General features: G+C 40.1%; 2 protein-coding genes across 2 annotated transcripts; both read left to right on the top strand.

Annotated features, from left to right (window-relative positions):
• Nucleotides 1–12: 12 nt before the first annotated feature.
• On the top strand, nucleotides 13–9,073 carry LOC114855536 (S-adenosylhomocysteine hydrolase-like protein 1). The gene is made up of 17 exons (XM_029150772.3): nucleotides 13–500; nucleotides 2,167–2,278; nucleotides 2,440–2,583; nucleotides 2,796–2,896; nucleotides 3,125–3,227; nucleotides 3,737–3,831; nucleotides 4,068–4,174; nucleotides 4,265–4,381; nucleotides 4,669–4,732; nucleotides 5,069–5,157; nucleotides 5,335–5,405; nucleotides 5,487–5,581; nucleotides 5,722–5,820; nucleotides 5,964–6,032; nucleotides 6,267–6,345; nucleotides 6,565–6,685; nucleotides 6,798–9,073. The coding sequence occupies exons 1-17, from the start codon at nucleotides 321–323 to the stop codon at nucleotides 6,802–6,804; spliced, it is 1,653 nt and encodes a 550-aa protein (XP_029006605.1). The 5' UTR covers nucleotides 13–320; the 3' UTR covers nucleotides 6,805–9,073.
• A 335-nt stretch (nucleotides 9,074–9,408) lies between these two features.
• strip1 (striatin interacting protein 1) lies at nucleotides 9,409–15,979 on the top strand. The gene is made up of 20 exons (XM_029150811.3): nucleotides 9,409–9,568; nucleotides 10,195–10,264; nucleotides 10,359–10,433; nucleotides 10,547–10,681; nucleotides 10,773–10,893; nucleotides 11,149–11,324; nucleotides 11,415–11,542; nucleotides 11,629–11,811; nucleotides 12,047–12,267; nucleotides 12,453–12,518; nucleotides 12,656–12,719; nucleotides 12,835–12,906; nucleotides 12,994–13,068; nucleotides 13,300–13,397; nucleotides 13,723–13,849; nucleotides 13,964–14,064; nucleotides 14,144–14,210; nucleotides 14,290–14,394; nucleotides 14,470–14,674; nucleotides 14,823–15,979. The coding sequence occupies exons 1-20, from the start codon at nucleotides 9,455–9,457 to the stop codon at nucleotides 15,068–15,070; spliced, it is 2,451 nt and encodes an 816-aa protein (XP_029006644.1). The 5' UTR covers nucleotides 9,409–9,454; the 3' UTR covers nucleotides 15,071–15,979.
• Nucleotides 15,980–16,056: the final 77 nt, after the last annotated feature.

Raw genomic sequence — 16,056 nt, 5'->3', positions numbered from 1 at the left:
GTCGACGCCCCTCCATCAGTTAGTCAACGCCCACAATCTTAGTCAGCCAGGTGACAGCTGAGGAAGCAGGGAATCATCACGTCTGAAGTCAACACGCAGCGTAGTAGGCACCTTAACGACCTCTGTCAGCGCTAAATCATAGTATAATCCAACAGCTTCTTAGTTGTGCTGCTTGTTGTGTCTTTATATGTACGGAATCTGAAAGCCCCACTTCCGCTCACCGTTACAGAGCAGCTAGCTTGCAGCCATTAGCATTTGACGTTACCGGAGAAGACTCAGCGGGAGTTCCTGTCCAGGGATCGTTCGGCAGTCACGGAACAATGTCAGACCCGGCCGTGGAGGCGAAGGCGGAGGTGAAGCAGGCGAGCAAGGAGGTGAAGGAGAGCGAAAACGTAGCGGAAAAATACTCAGCTATGACCGTGAGCAAGAACAGCGAAATGATGATGGGAGACCTGTCGCCTGCCTTCAGCGCGGTGCCCACCCATAAACCAGTTAAAAAGGTAAGACGCACACGGACTATATGATGATCATATACAGTCCGTGGGGTTTAATAGTGTTGTGCCAGACGCACTTCATCCGATGCTGCTCTGTGGTTCTGATTATCATTGGACTGGTCATATGTCTTATCTATATTTATCTATATACTATAGATAGATCACTGCTGCCAGCTAAGATCATCCCTGTGCGCATGCCTCTTACAACACGGGGTTCCACTACACAAACAGTCAGATTAATACATTTACATAAAAACTACTCTGCCCTCTGCTGAGACTGGTGGTAGCACAGTAAAAGGGTCCATGTGGGCAGGTTCTGTGTGTAAAGTAAAAGCTCACTATGTGAACTAAAAGTTCACTACGACTTAAATTACTTCATATTTCCTACACTGCTCGATTTCCTGATCACAAAATAATGACTCGAATGTTCAAGGAACAAGGAAGAGCTACAACCTAAAGTCTTATGGAAAAAAAAACTCTTAAGTCTTTGCTGGCAGTGTGCAGATGTGTTGCACAACTGCGATCAGCCCAAGCACAAGCAGCAGAACAAGGTTTCACATCCTTTTTTCTTTTTTTTGTTGAAGCACTTATCACAGCAGTCATTCTCTCTCATTGTGTAATCCAAACATTATTATTATTCTATTGGTAAAGCAAAGTAGCAGTCACATCATGATTGTACAGTTAAAATAATTCATTAATTTCTTTGGTCCTAAAAAGTGATCCAACAAAATCAAATGATACAGAACATTATCAGATTACATTATTAAGCATTTGCATCTGCAGAGATTCATCTGTGCATTATTTAAATAATGAGAAAACTTGAGATTATAATTCAGGTACTAGAGAATATAAATGGCAAAGAAATAGGTATTTTATGTTGAAGTATGTTGTACCCGGGTTATGGCTTGTAGCAAATGTTTAGCTATTAAGCCAGCACCTGCAGGAAATGTCTCACTAGTTTAAGATGTTTAGGTTAATGGAAAATGTCTTGTCAACACATTTTTGCGTTGATGTGAAAGGTTACTCGATGAGGCGTAAAACTGACTACACAACAAAAACATCAGTTCTTGCACACACACCCTGGGTTTCCTCCCTCAATTTGGTTAAAAAACTCATTCAGGTGCAAAGCTAAGCTGATATTTCTAACTCTAGCATCAAAAAGGCAGGTCAGGCAATAATATTACATAATTTAATAGTAATTACGTTATATTATAATGCATTTCATGGCTGATTACTATTTTTAATGTCAAGGGAGTTGCTGGAGTTTAACAGAATTCTGCACATGAGAAGAGAGTTGGCCTGTCCATATGCAACATTATAAGATTGCAAACAAGACATTTTACCAAATCAAAATAAATCAAGATTTATCTTGGATGTTTTATTTATGGAACATCAGTCCTAATCGCACAATGTATTTTTGGCTGCAGACAAGCTATTTTTGGTAAAACAAGAAAGTCATCTTACAAGTTTGAGTAGGATGTGCCCAAAGCATAAAACATCTTCATCCACTCCATCCAGATCCAGTCAAGGCTGAATGCGCAATCAGGACATTGAACTAGACATAACAAAAACAGCCCTGCAGAGACCTGTGCTTGTGTAAAATGCCTTCTGTTCAAATGTGAAATGAAAGAGCTGAATGTGCTGTGATCAACAAAGACTTGGTGTGTTTCAGCAAATCCAGTTTGTGGCAGACAAACAGGAGTTCAGCCGGTTTCCTACCAAAGCAGGCCGTCGCTCCTTGTCCCGGTCCATCTCTCAGTCGTCCACGGACAGCTACAGCTCCGGTATGAAGGGGAGACGCTAAGATCACTTTGTCTGCACTTTGGTTTCATTTTAGCCTTTCGTCACATCACATCTTAGTTATTGTTACACATCAGTGCAGATGCTGAGTCAGTCTTATACCATCAGCAGTTTGTTGATTAAACAGAAGTTATTTTGTTTCCAGCTGCGTCCTACACAGATAGCTCTGATGATGAGACTTCACCACGGGACAAAACGCAGGTCAACTCCAAGGGCAGCAGTGATTTCTGTGTAAAGAATATTAAGCAGGCGGAGTTTGGCAGGCGTGAGATTGAGATCGCAGAACAAGGTAAGACATGGTTACCTCATAGTTTCAAGTTGTTGCTCATGCTTTGTTACATTTCATCTAAAATTAGCATTTCACAACATATGATTGAAACTTGAATTTTATTTGATTTCCACCCTCAATAACTCAGTTTGATGAGTTTCTTTATTGTTGTCTATATTCAATACGGTAGATGTCTTTTCTCCACGTTGATATTTGTGTCACGTTCTTTTCAGATATGTCTGCACTGATCTCACTCAGGAAGAGAGCGCAGAGTGAGAAACCATTGGCAGGTGCCAAAATTGTGGGCTGCACTCACATCACTGCCCAGACTGCAGTAAGATTTCTCACCGGCTTTGAACATCCACACAAAGACTGTAGTGTGATAATGACTCTTAAACAGAATGGCATTTGAGGTCATAGTCACAGCGGCTGTTGTGTTGCTCATGGCTTCATTTAAAAGTCTGTGTAAATGAGTAAGAAAAACAACAATTACTGATATGCAGAATTTTAGCAAATGCTTAGTGTTGATTACTGTTGCTGTGCTGTTGCTTTGTGTTCTCAGGTGCTGATTGAGACTCTGGTGGCTCTCGGGGCTCAGTGCCGCTGGACCGCCTGTAACATATACTCCACTCAGAATGAGGTGGCTGCTGCCCTCTGCGAGTCTGGTACGAGTTAGGGAAGCTCAACTGGGAACCACCATCATAGCTTTAATCCGAAATCCTTTAAATATAGATACAATAAAGAAACAGGTTTGATTTTCTAATGCTGTTGAAGTGTAAAGTTTTCTGTCTGCTGAATTATTCAACCAGCGATACAATGTTACATAAATGGAAAACCAGTCCTGAAGAGATTATGAAATAAGATTTTCCATTTAGTGAAGCAAAAGCTTAAGCAGAGTTCTTTTTTGTGGTTGCTACGTGATGGTGTAATTAGGCACCAAATCTTCACAGTGGACTTCTTGATCTGACAAGCTGAAGGCTTTATAGCAGATTTAAGAGTCGCTCTGTGAGATCTTGCATTTTTGGGGGAATTTAGTTTGTATCTAATTTGCAGTACATAAAGTTATTGCGTGGGATAGGTACATGCTGGTGAAAAGAACACCCAGTTCTCCAGCTAGCATTTAATAATGATGTTGACTTCTTGAATCACTTGTACCTTTCTGTTATTTTGCCAGGGGTTGCTGTGTTCGCCTGGAAGGGGGAGTCTGAGGATGACTTCTGGTGGTGTATTGATCGCTGTGTCAACACTGAGGGTTGGCAGCCTAACATGGTACATAGGCCTGACTTTCTACTTTGGAGCTTCCTGCAACTGGAGACTGTAATGTTATTGTAACTTATGTAAAAAAATAATGTCTGGAATAGGCACCAAAATGGTAAAGACATGATTTCAGTTCATGTACATGTATTTGAATATTCTTTCTTGTATTTTGTATTTTATTTTTTCTTGTTATTATAAAATAATGTCACGGCACGCGATCAAACTTTCAGCGTGTTCTCTATCTGTAGATCCTAGATGATGGAGGAGACTTGACGCACTGGATGTACAAGAAATATCCCAATGTATTCAAGAAGATCAGGGGTATTGTAGAGGAGAGTGTGACTGGTGTTCACAGGTGATGTGTTGTCTAACTGATGGTGAGCTACCCGTTAGTAATGTGAAGCACACACTAACATGGCATTAATGGTTTCCGTTTCCGTTCCAGGTTGTATCAGCTGTCTAAAGCTGGAAAACTCTGTGTCCCAGCAATGAATGTAAACGACTCTGTGACCAAGCAGAAGTTCGACAACCTGTACTGCTGCAGAGAGTCGATTCTGGACGGGTGAGTGTGTTTGCTTTGAGGCATTTGGCTGTTAGAAGGCTACAAAGTACAAGTCACATTAAACTCTGCTTCACAGTCCCTGGTTTGTTTACAGTGCACCTACACATTGAAAGAGCAGTTTAAATTCAGTCTATATGATAGACATCAATTAATGCTTTTTGTATGAATGGTGATTAACAGCAATTTACTGTGTGATCACAGAGAAAGGCTCGTATTTAATTTGCACATGCAGATCGACAAGCTTCGGCCTCCAAAGAATGTGGTGACCTTCTGTTCCTTTTGTCCAGCTTGAAGAGAACCACAGATGTCATGTTTGGAGGGAAGCAGGTGGTCGTATGTGGGTATGGTGAGGTGCGATACTGCTTATGACATTAATCATAATCGTAAAGCTGTGAAAACATTCATAATGATGCACTGACATGAACCACGAACATGGGCAGATACTGTAGCTGTCATCACGTCACACAACGCATCACTTTAGAGGCCACAGAAAAAAATCCTTCAGTCTAAATGGCTGTAAAGAATCCATGTTTACAGGTCATTGAGATTAAAGCTTGTTGCGTTCAGTAGCCAAAACCTTGATGGTTTCATATGAAGGAGTCTTGTGTTTCACCACCTATTATCTCTAAGGTCATGCCTATCAGGCTACGTAACACCGTCGTACAGCATACTGTTTTGTCTTTGCAGGTTGGAAAAGGCTGCTGTGCTGCCCTGAAAGCTCTTGGCGCCATCGTCTACGTGACGGAGATCGATCCCATCTGTGCTCTGCAGGCCTGGTGAGGGAAAAAAGAGCTGCGATGAGACGTGTTGAGCGTGTAGGCATGCATAACCTGGCAGCAGAGACGTACAGTAGCACAGCTGTGTGTGTTGATTATGAGGTTATGTTACATAGCAGGTTAAACCCAGCTGAAATACATGCTTTGTTGTTTGTCGTCTTCTCTCACGTTGAACAGCATGGATGGATTCAGGGTGGTCAAGCTGAACGAGGTCATTCGCCAGGTTGATGTCATCATCACTTGCACTGGTAACTTGATCAGCCGTGTTAGTCGCTGGGCAGGGCGTGTATATGTGTGTACGCTGAAGGCGAATGGCTATGTCTCTTTAGGGAACAAGAACGTGGTGACCAGAGACCAGCTGGACCGAATGAAAAATGGCTCCATTGTTTGCAACATGGGCCACTCCAACACTGAGATCGATGTGGTAAGCTGCTCTTTGGGATGAGGGAGCCCCACGTCTAACCCGTGTGTGTTAACGTTACAATGCTTTTTAAAGGAAGGCTAATTCCACCCTGCTGAACTACCCTGAAGCTTAGGGTGTCTGACCACTGCGTCTCTTTCCAGGCAAGTCTCCGAACCCCTGAGCTGACGTGGGAGAGAGTGCGCTCGCAGGTGGATCATGTGATTTGGCCTGATGGCAAGCGAGTTATACTTCTAGCTGAGGTGACTCCCTACATCAGTCAGTTATGCAAAATATCTGTGTGGAGTGTTGATGCATTCCTGTGGTTGCATCAGAGTTGGTTTATTATGTTAGAGCAGTGCTACTTGCTCTTAACAGCATCCTGACACGCCGTTCTACTCTGTAGGGACGTCTTCTTAACCTCAGCTGCTCCACTGTGCCAACCTTTGTCTTGTCCATCACAGCCACCACTCAGGTATTGTAGACGTATAGTTACTGCCCTAAGCCGGTGCTGACAGCACAGAGTATATTTGCCTCATCGTTTGTGTTTCCATATGCTGTAAGTGCAACAGCGGGCGTCTGAGCTGAGCTTAGTTTAATAACGTAAAGTGTAGTCCTGCATGTGATTTGCATTGCTCTGTAGTCATCTCTTCAGATTTGTATCCATTACTTGCAATAAATTAATTTATTAATGCTTGTTTGGTTTGAGGCTCTGGCCCTGATAGAGCTGTACAATGCTCCAGAGGGAAGATACAAGCAGGATGTTTACTTGCTTCCCAAGAAGATGGGTAAGATTAAATAGTGCAAATTCCTAACCTTGACTTGATTATTTTTATTGTTAATGGCTTCCAAGTTACATTATAAAAGTGTGTGATTTATTCCTTGCGTTTAAAAATTTAAAAGGCTTCTTCTTTCTCTTGGTAACTGCTCACTATCACTCCGTGTACTACATTTACTGTAAGTGGGTTATTTAGTCATTCCTTTTAAACTTTGTCTGTGTATTTCAGATGAATATGTTGCCAGTCTCCACTTGGCTACTTTTGATGCTCACCTGACGGAGCTTTCAGACGAGCAGGCAAAATATCTGGGCCTCAACAAGAATGGTCCTTTCAAACCCAACTACTACAGGTACAAGCCTTCACCTTTTAAGGGCAGTTTAGTCTCTTTTGCTCATTGTTTATTTACATTTATTAAGGCTTCACCATTTCCTGTCTCATATATATGATCTGTTTTTTCACAGGTATTAGTCTACAAAGACCCACCTCAACAACAGCTGCATGTGAATGGCTCCCACCTTTATCTTACCCTGCGACAAAAAAAAATGAATGACTATTATTTTATACTCACACAGGATGCATGGCTTACATTCAGTTGTATTTTAGTGACTACGTCTTGTTTTAGATTATTTGCTGCAGACGCTGGCGATTTAAAGTCAGTGTAACCTCAGCACCTATGCTGTTTATGATTATTTTACAATTCTGATAGATGTTGAATCAATATATAATTGTATCAATACGTTGTGCCAAATGACTGTGAGAAGGAAAGGGGAAAGCCCTTGTGAAATCTTACTACTTACATTAGGAATCAATTTAACCAACATGTGATACTTGATGGAAATGTTTTATCAAATTCCTTCTTAGCTTCTTTTTTGGGGTTTCCTATTGTTAGCAGTCTTTTCTAGAAAAGGCAAACGTCTCCCAAGCACTTGGACCAAACCACAGCAAGAGACCAGTAGAAAATATAGTTGTTTTATATTTAGAGTTGTGCTGGATACTTAAGTTGCTTTAAATCGAGCCATACAAATTTGATTGGTGTAAACCAGTTTCTGTGAGTTAGGTTTAATTTAAAATGATCTTTTTCTTCGATGTGGCAGCCCTTAATCCGATACATTCCTTACAGGTCAAATGCCCTATGCGCTGTCAACATTCCAGCTAACATTTAACAGATCTGGGAAATAAACAATGTAAATGGATGCAGAATAGCTCAACATTTTTGATGTATTCATTCAGGTTCTAGTGTCCTCACCACAGGACATCAGGATATCTCAAATCATTTGAAATGTGTTTTTACCACATCTGCACTGCCATAGTTTCCATGTCTAAGCTCACTGTCATTTAGAGAGGTATTGGGTGTGGAAGAGTGTTTTCTATTATCTCTGATCTCCTAAATACAGTATTAATTACTGTATATGCATATTAATTAGCTGGTATGTTTTTAAATTAATCAGTCCACACTTGTACTGAGCTTGGACATGAATGTGCTTTGTTATCAGTACATTTTTCCAGCCTGTTAAAGTGCTACCTTTATGTCTGTGCTACTTTGTGCTGCCACAAATTTAGCTTCATCAAGCTTATTATGAGATTTAGTTGTTTAAACGCCTATGGCACAGTTTTATTGCTTGTTAAATACACCAAGTCAACAGATATTTACTTATTTTAAACTGTGTAGGTTACAGGCTGTTTTGGTGTCTTGGTGAATGTTGCTAACACATTTAGAGGTAGATTTGCTGTACTTCACACAGGGTCCATAGGCTGATCTAATTCCAGTTGACATGATTATGTCATTGCTGCTCTATAAAGGTGTTGCTCATTCAGTATCTATTTAAACTAACAATCCATTTGCAGTTCAGATAATTACATATTTGTAATTGGTGTGATTTTACTTTTCGTTTACCTGTTCATCGAATAGTAGACATAGTTTGCTACTATAACAAAACCTTCTTTTGCACTAGCAGCTTCTAGGGCTTTTAGTCATGATGTTCTGTGAGGACATCATTGTCAGCTAAATGAGAGCTGCAACCATGGTTACTGATCAGTTGACAGTGCCTTGTGACTCACTTAGTAATTTATTTTCACACGTACAACTGTTCTAGCACGTACAACTGTGTCTCCATGTGTGGTAAAAGCCAACATGGTTTTTCTTCTGCAATATATATATGATGACAGCTATGCAGCAAACATGCTCTTTTTCCTTCTGTTAAATGTGTTTTACTCCTGCAGTGGCAAAGAATGATTAAATCAGTGTCAAATTACTCAATTATACTTTGTCTAAGAATATAGTTTTAGACAATAATAGGCAAAGTTTTACACTATGATGTTCAAATGTTCTATTTACATGAATTTGAGGAGTATTTTTATTAAAGTTTTTTTTATTTCATTTAACAATTTTAAATCAATGCCATTAGAATATATGCCTTTTTAAGAAAACTCTCTACCCTTATAATATCAGTGGATCATTTATCCTTCTATTAACTCCACTGTGGAGACAAATGAATGTGTTATTACTGGTTGGAGAAAACAGATGGACTCTTCAGATTGAATTACATCACCACACTGTCACTTGACTGTTTCACTGCTGGTTTGAAGTGTTTCACTTGGACATGTCCGTAAGTGATATATTTACTATAAAGGTCTGTATTTTCCATATTACATCATTGGTTTAAAGGACACATTTTCAGCAGTGTACACCCTAATATGTGCACAGTTCACTTTAATAAACTGCAGTTTAAATTTGAAAGTGGCTCAGTCACATTATTTCAAAGACATGGTTAGGTCTTAGTATTTACTGTATCTTATGTGTCCAGTAGATGTGTTCCACCATACTGTTATGCCTGTATTGACACATAAAGGGAAACATTTAACAGGATATTAATAATATTTAATAATAAATGTAATAGGAAAGTGATAATAGGAGTAAATATACCCCAAAATAAAAAATAGATGCAGTTTGTAAAAACACAAGATTGTGTTTTTAACTTGAAAATAAGTGTTTCCACTCATTTCAGACGGCAGTATTTCAGCATTTACAAGATGAACGTGTATGTCACACATTGACAGATTGCGCGTCTGAATTCCCGTAGGTGGTGTGAGATCTCGCGAGAGGACACTGCGCCCAAAAATGATGGACGTCGGTGGAAACGGTAGTGGGCTGCCTGTAAACAATAAACAGAAAGCTATGCTACCGAACAAAAGCAGGGGCGACTTTACCCGTAATCTGCGGAAGGATTCGGAGGTATGTAGACCAAAGTCTGGGACTTTTTAAGAGTGAGAATTGGGCGAATGCTTAACGAACGACCCCTTCATGCTGCTCTTGCAACATATAGCGTTAGCTGTATTAGCTTTGTCAAGCTAATACAGCTCAACTATCATTTTTATCAAGACTTGCAGAATAACAACTGTAACTGTAGTCGTGGGGTTGTTATTTTAATACATGTGGAGTTATACGTTGTGCCATGTTTTATTTGAAGCACAGTGTTAACCTATAAATGATACGGCTTCCAATGTAGCTGATGTTAGCTAGTCACAGGCCAGACTCAGCTGTCTGTCAGGAACCTGTTGAAAGGTCTTTTACACGCTTTTTCTGACGTATTGGCACATGATGATGCCAACTATTTGAGTTCCTCATCTAAGCCTATGTATAAAGGTAGAAAATTCATTAATTATCATGCAGTAACTCCCTAAATAAGATTAGACTATTCATATGATTGTGTCCTATACTGACTTAAGACTTAGATTATTTGTTGCGTACTGAACTATATGCTGAAATTCCTATCAACTGAAGATCGGAAAAAGACATATTTACATAATAAGAAGAACATAATGACTAGTTTGATGATTATGTCTTACCATGTTTTGCAGGGCTTGTCTGAATCTCCAGACCTTGAGTTTGAATATGCTGATACAGATAAGTGGGCTGCAGAGCTGTCAGGTGTGTAGATTGTTTTGTATATTGTCCTCATGGACATTACAGTTTTCTGCAATTTGTCAAAATGTGTTTATATTATTATGTATGATTCTTCCAGAGCTCTACAGTTACACTGAAGGGCCAGAGTTTGCTCTTAATAGGAAGTGCTTTGAAGAGGAATTCAGAACTCATGGTATGTTCAGTGGCTACAGTTCACTCACTAAGTCAGATCTGATGAATTTAATTGTTTATTACATTTAAAGAATATAAGTAATCTAGTTTATTACGTCCTCTGCTTTGTTCAAGTGTCTGATAAGAGGTGGACAGAGCTTGATGCAGCCCAGCACAGAGCGCATGCCATGCGCTTGCTCGACAGTCTTGAGGTTATTGCTCGGGAGAAGAGGCTGAAGGTAGCCAGAGCCATTCTTTACATGGCTCAGGGTGAGTTCATGTGCTAAACTGGTTTAACCCTGAAATAGATTAAAAGACAGGAACATCTTGCAAGAAATGTCATCGATCACTTTCTCTTTAGGAACCTTTGCAGAATGCAGCTCTGAGGCTGAGGTGCAGCACTGGATGCGATACAACATCTTTCTCTTGTTGGATGTGGGGACCTTCTCTGCCCTAGTGGAACTGCTTAACATGGAGATTGAGTATGGCTCTGCATCCATTTTCTAGCCGTGCATGAGTGCACCTACATTGGGAATTCTATTAGGCCTTATTATGGAAATCATCAGTTGACATTTAATTTGCTACATGTGTGACATTTAGCACTGAACACTGAGTAGCTTAATAGTAGTAATAAAGACATGATTTTGGTTGGGTTTCACACATTTATATATTTCTCTTGTCTTGATATGTTAGTGTGGATAATATAAAATTTTTGGATCCGTTGTTCATTCTTCCAGTAACAGTGCTGCCTGTAGCAGTGCTGTGAGAAAACCAGCCATTTCCCTCGCAGACAGTACAGATCTCAGAGTTCTGCTTAACATAATGTACCTGATGGTAGAGACGATCCAACAGGATGACCCAGCTGACAGACCTGAATGGAAACTCATTAGGGAAACATTCAGGGCAGAGCTGGGTAAATTTTATTTCTCAAACACTTCAGTCACTTTATGACTATAAACCAAAATGTCCACTTAAACTATTTCCATATCATTTTCTTATCCAGGTTCTCCTCTTTATAATAATGAGCCTGTATCTGTCATGCTCTTTGGAATGGTTACCAAGTTCTGCAGTGGACATGCCCCACACTTCCCAATGAAGAAGGTGTTATTACTGTTGTGGAAGAGTATACTGGTGAGAAATGGAAACATTTTCCATGTAAAGCTCATGTCCACTTTTAATTGGGTTCAAAGAAATGTAGGTCTCATATCCTTTTTTAGTTTACACTAGGTGGGTTTGAGCAGCTCCTCAGCATAAAGGTTCGTAAGCGTGAGGAACTGGGTCTCCCTCCTCTCCCAGAGGACAGCATACGAGTCATTCGCAGTATGAGGGCAGCTTCTCCTCCTGCATCAGCATCTGACCTAATAGAGCAGCAACAAAAACGGGCACGCCGTGAACACAAGGTAGTGTACATCATTCACATCTTACTGGATCTGTTTTGGTGGAGTGATTCAATGTCAATAAGGCTGATGTGAAGGAGCTTTAAATAGCCTACTAGTGCACATGACTTTAAGTGTCTCTATTTTAGCACATTGAGTCCATTGACTTTTCTTCATCCATGGTCCTCTTTTTTTGATTCAACAGTAAATAATTAGTCCCTGCAAGTGTGACTTACACATGTCTTTGTGTTTTTCACAGGCTTTGATTAAACAAGACAACTTGGATGCATTCAATGAGAAGGACCCGTACAAAGCTGACGACTCCCGTGATGATGAGGATGACAATGATGACAATGACAACTCTATAGAGGCTGAGACTTTCCCTCTAGAGAGGGATGAAGTGATGCCTCCCCCTATCCCTCACCCCCCATCAGAGAGGGTCTCCTTCCCCAAAGGGCTTCCGTGGGCTCCTAAAGTCAGGTACTGTCACAGAACAATAACACTGGAGCATGTAATGAATTCTGAATTAAGTGAATGATTATGTGCTTTGTGATCTACATATAATGAGAAGTTGGAGAGATAATTTTGTAAATTTTTGTTTGTTTAATGTTTAGTATTTTTCTGGCTTGGATTTGTTGATAACTTTATTGTTTCTGCTGCAACAGGGAAAAGGACATTGAAAACTTCCTGGAATCAAGTAGAAGTAAATTTATTGGCTACACACTTGGGAGGTAAATTGGCTTTTTGCTGGCTAGAACTAAATGTTTCTTAACTGATGTTGCTGTTAGTGCATTTAAATGAAAACTAATTTAATGTATTTTCTGTTTGGATAGTGGGATAAACCTTGTTGTTTGTTCATGCCTTACAGTGATACAGATACAGTTGTTGGTTTGCCCAGGCCGATTCACGAGAGCATTAAGACTTTAAAGCAGGTATTACAACAATTTTCACAGTACTTTTATAATTTAGTTTCTTTTATAACGTCTTAAAAATTCTGCGTAATTTACAAAATCATTTTGAACTTTTCTGTCATTTTTTCTTTTTCAGCACAAATACGTCTCCATAGCTGAGACACAAATATCCAAGGAGGAAGAGTTTCAGAAAACTCCTCTGTCTGGTGTAAGTGGAAATGAAATGTGTGAAATGAAAGTATTTTTTTTTATGTTGGGGTTAAATAATTTTTTGGTGTTTTCTGCTCATCTCCAGGGAGAAGAGGAGGTAGAGATGTGCGCCACTGAGCTGCTCTATCAGGGGATTCTTCCCAGTTTGCCTCAGTACATGGTCAGTGTTGTCAGGAGGCAATATCTTTTAGATAAACAGATTTTTTTTTCTGGCAAGTCAAGGCTGACACATTATATGTTATTAAACTCTGTGTTCTGTGCCCAGTTTCAAAACTATCTGGCATCTCTACAGTACCTAAAACCTTTTTCTTATTCTCATCACCAACTAAAGTCATTACTTTCTATACGGGTTTCACATTATTAATCCATGGTTTGTCCCTTTTTACACCAGATTGCTTTGCTGAAGATTCTCCTGGCTGCAGCTCCCACCTCCAAAGCCAAAACAGACTCCATCAACATCCTGGCAGACGTGCTGCCAGAAGAAATGCCGTAAGTGATTAAGTGTCTCTAAAAGGCTTTGTCCTTCAGTGTAACTTTGTGTTTCCCGAATAAGCAAATAAAGTTTAGTAACAGTATTATGGTTACATCAGGATGTGACATGAGCTTTACAGTAAGAGCAGATTAATGGATCATGTTTCTGGAAAGTGTTGGACCTTAACTGCTGCAGTTATTCTAATACATCGTCTGTGTCTACCTGTAACAGTACAAATAAAGCCATATAACATCTGTTATAATCATCCTTTCCCTTAATAAGGCCAGTTTTGAAGCTTCCTTAGGAACCTGAAGAGTTACTCATTGTTGTTTAACTCTGCAGGACCACAGTGTTACAAAGCATGAAACTTGGAGTTGATGTGAACCGGCACAAAGAGATCATCGTGAAGGCGATCTCCGCCATCCTGCTGCTTCTTCTGAAACATTTTAAACTCAACCACATCTACCAGGTACGGACTGCGCTAACCTAGTGTAGAATAAGAGACTTACATTTACCTGTGTCAGTATTTTAAGGGCCTTCATCTCCCTTGGTTTTTACTTTTCAACCTGAATGTGTTTTATAGTTTGAATACATGGCTCAGCACCTGGTCTTTGCTAACTGCATCCCCCTGATTCTGAAGTTCTTCAACCAGAACATCATGTCTTACATCACCGCCAAGAACAGGTACCTTTACAGCAAACAACGTGGCTCCCGTTTACAATAAATAACTACTTTATTTAACTCTTGGCTTTTTCACCGATAGCATTTCTGTGCTTGACTTCCCGTACTGTGTGGTGCATGAGCTCCCTGAACTAACTGCAGAGAGTTTGGTAAGTTTTCTGATGCTTGTTTTTTTTTAAATTGACACTTTATCGCTTAAATTTTAGACACGTATTTTCTCGGTTACAGGAAGCGGGAGACAACAACCAGTTTTGCTGGAGGAATCTGTTTTCCTGTATTAACTTGCTGAGGATCCTCAACAAGCTGACCAAGTGGAAGCACTCCAGAACAATGGTGAGTGTGTGGTGAAACACACTTGGCTACAGCCTGTGCCTCAGAGAGACCTAAAAATACTTAACCCTCCCCCAGATGTTGGTGGTGTTTAAGTCGGCTCCTATCCTGAAGAGGGCGCTGAAAGTCAAGCAGGCCATGATGCAGCTGTACGTCCTCAAGCTGCTCAAAGTGCAGACAAAATACCTTGGACGTCAGTGGAGGAAGAGCAATATGAAGACCATGTCTGCCATTTACCAGAAGGTCCGACATCGCCTAAACGATGACTGGGCCTATGGAAATGGTGAGGTTACTATTGTCCACCAAAATTATGGATTTTAAAACTTTTTGTAAACTAATGAAATATTGTTCGGATAATGACACACATTAAAATATTTTTATTTGTTTATTTTTAACCAGTGCTATGTATATTATTTCCTGTTTTGCCTCAGATCTGGACGCTCGTCCCTGGGACTTCCAGGCTGAGGAGTGTGCGCTGAGGGCCAACATCGAGCGCTTTAACAGCCGCCGCTACGACAAAAGTCACAGTAACCCGGAATTCCTGCCTGTGGACAACTGTCTGCAAAGCGTTCTGGGCCAGCGGGTTGATCTGCCCGAGGACTTCCAAATGAACTACGACCTTTGGCTGGAGCGGGAGGTCTTCGCCAAACCTATTTCCTGGGAGGAACTGCTACAGTAAAAATCAGCGTCTTTGGGTTTTTCACTTTGAAACAAAACTCTCATCAGGATCAAAATAAAACACCAACAGTGCTCGCATCGAACTTTGATGACAGCACTACTGTATATTACACGTTGTGCAGAGACTGAAGATGCCGGAGGCATTTCACCCTAAAGACTCACCCAGGTGTAAAACCTTTAGTCATTGAGGGTCAAACCTAATGCTTTATCTGATGGACCTTTGCCTTTATGACCTTTAGCATAATTGTAATTTTTTTTTAAATGAAAAACTACAGATAAAATTTCTCATAATTATCATTTCTGTGCAGATCATTTACACCTGCTACAGGAGGTTTCGGAGCTTTGGACCAGAAGCACTACATTACAGTATGTTCATGTCTTGATATCAAAAAATAGTTTAGTACAAGACCGGTTACACACCAGTAAGACAACATTTCCTGAGTTCATGTCCTGCTTTTGTGGGCAAATGAAATGAATGCAATGGCATTATCTGACTCTCACTCCTCTTTGCATATGATTCAAATGTAAATTGTTGACGTCCGTGCGGCCTACACACCTATACTCTGGGAACAATCAGACAGGAACAGACAGACTTGAATTTTTACATAACGTATCCTGATTTACCTGTGTGAAAATGAGTTGTACGTGTTCACATCACTAAGACGTTAGAAAGGAAAACTGGAGGAGTGATGGGAGTCTGAGGTGAGGGGCGCTGATCACGTCCAAGTGGAAAAATTGCCAGTTACAGCGGTTTTCTTTTAACTTTTTCTACTTTTTGATTTAGGTTGTTTTTGTCTCATAAAGGTTAAGAAAATAAGAATACATGTACATTGTGAAACTTATTTATCATGGATTTGTCTTTGTTTTACCTCCACATAAATACTGTAATAAAATGACACTGTCATTGCGACTTAATTGTTTTTCTTTTCTGATTTGTTCTTTTCAACTCATCCGACTTTGGCTTTTATTAAGGCTACGACTGTGTCA

This window comes from Betta splendens, chromosome 5, assembly GCF_900634795.4.
Source record: "Betta splendens chromosome 5, fBetSpl5.4, whole genome shotgun sequence".
Taxonomy (NCBI): Eukaryota; Metazoa; Chordata; class Actinopteri; order Anabantiformes; family Osphronemidae; genus Betta; species Betta splendens.
The sequence above is the reverse complement of the archived record's forward strand: the minus strand, read 5'-3'. Positions and strand labels throughout refer to the sequence as shown.

What these genes read in the sequence shown, in the direction of transcription:
- strip1 (XM_029150811.3), top strand. Translation starts at nt 9,455, where the DNA reads ATGATGGACGTCGGTGGAAACGGTAGTGGGCTGCCTGTAAACAATAAA. An exon ending in TGTTGTGGAAGAGTATACTG is followed by an intron (nt 11,543 to 11,628) that starts GTGAGAAATGGA and finishes ATCCTTTTTTAG; the next exon opens with TTTACACTAGGTGGGTTTGA. An exon ending in AGAAAACTCCTCTGTCTGGT is followed by an intron (nt 12,907 to 12,993) that starts GTAAGTGGAAAT and finishes GCTCATCTCCAG; the next exon opens with GGAGAAGAGGAGGTAGAGAT.
- LOC114855536 (XM_029150772.3), top strand. Translation starts at nt 321, where the DNA reads ATGTCAGACCCGGCCGTGGAGGCGAAGGCGGAGGTGAAGCAGGCGAGC. An exon ending in AGGGTTGGCAGCCTAACATG is followed by an intron (nt 3,832 to 4,067) that starts GTACATAGGCCT and finishes CTCTATCTGTAG; the next exon opens with ATCCTAGATGATGGAGGAGA. An exon ending in TGTCATCATCACTTGCACTG is followed by an intron (nt 5,406 to 5,486) that starts GTAACTTGATCA and finishes ATGTCTCTTTAG; the next exon opens with GGAACAAGAACGTGGTGACC.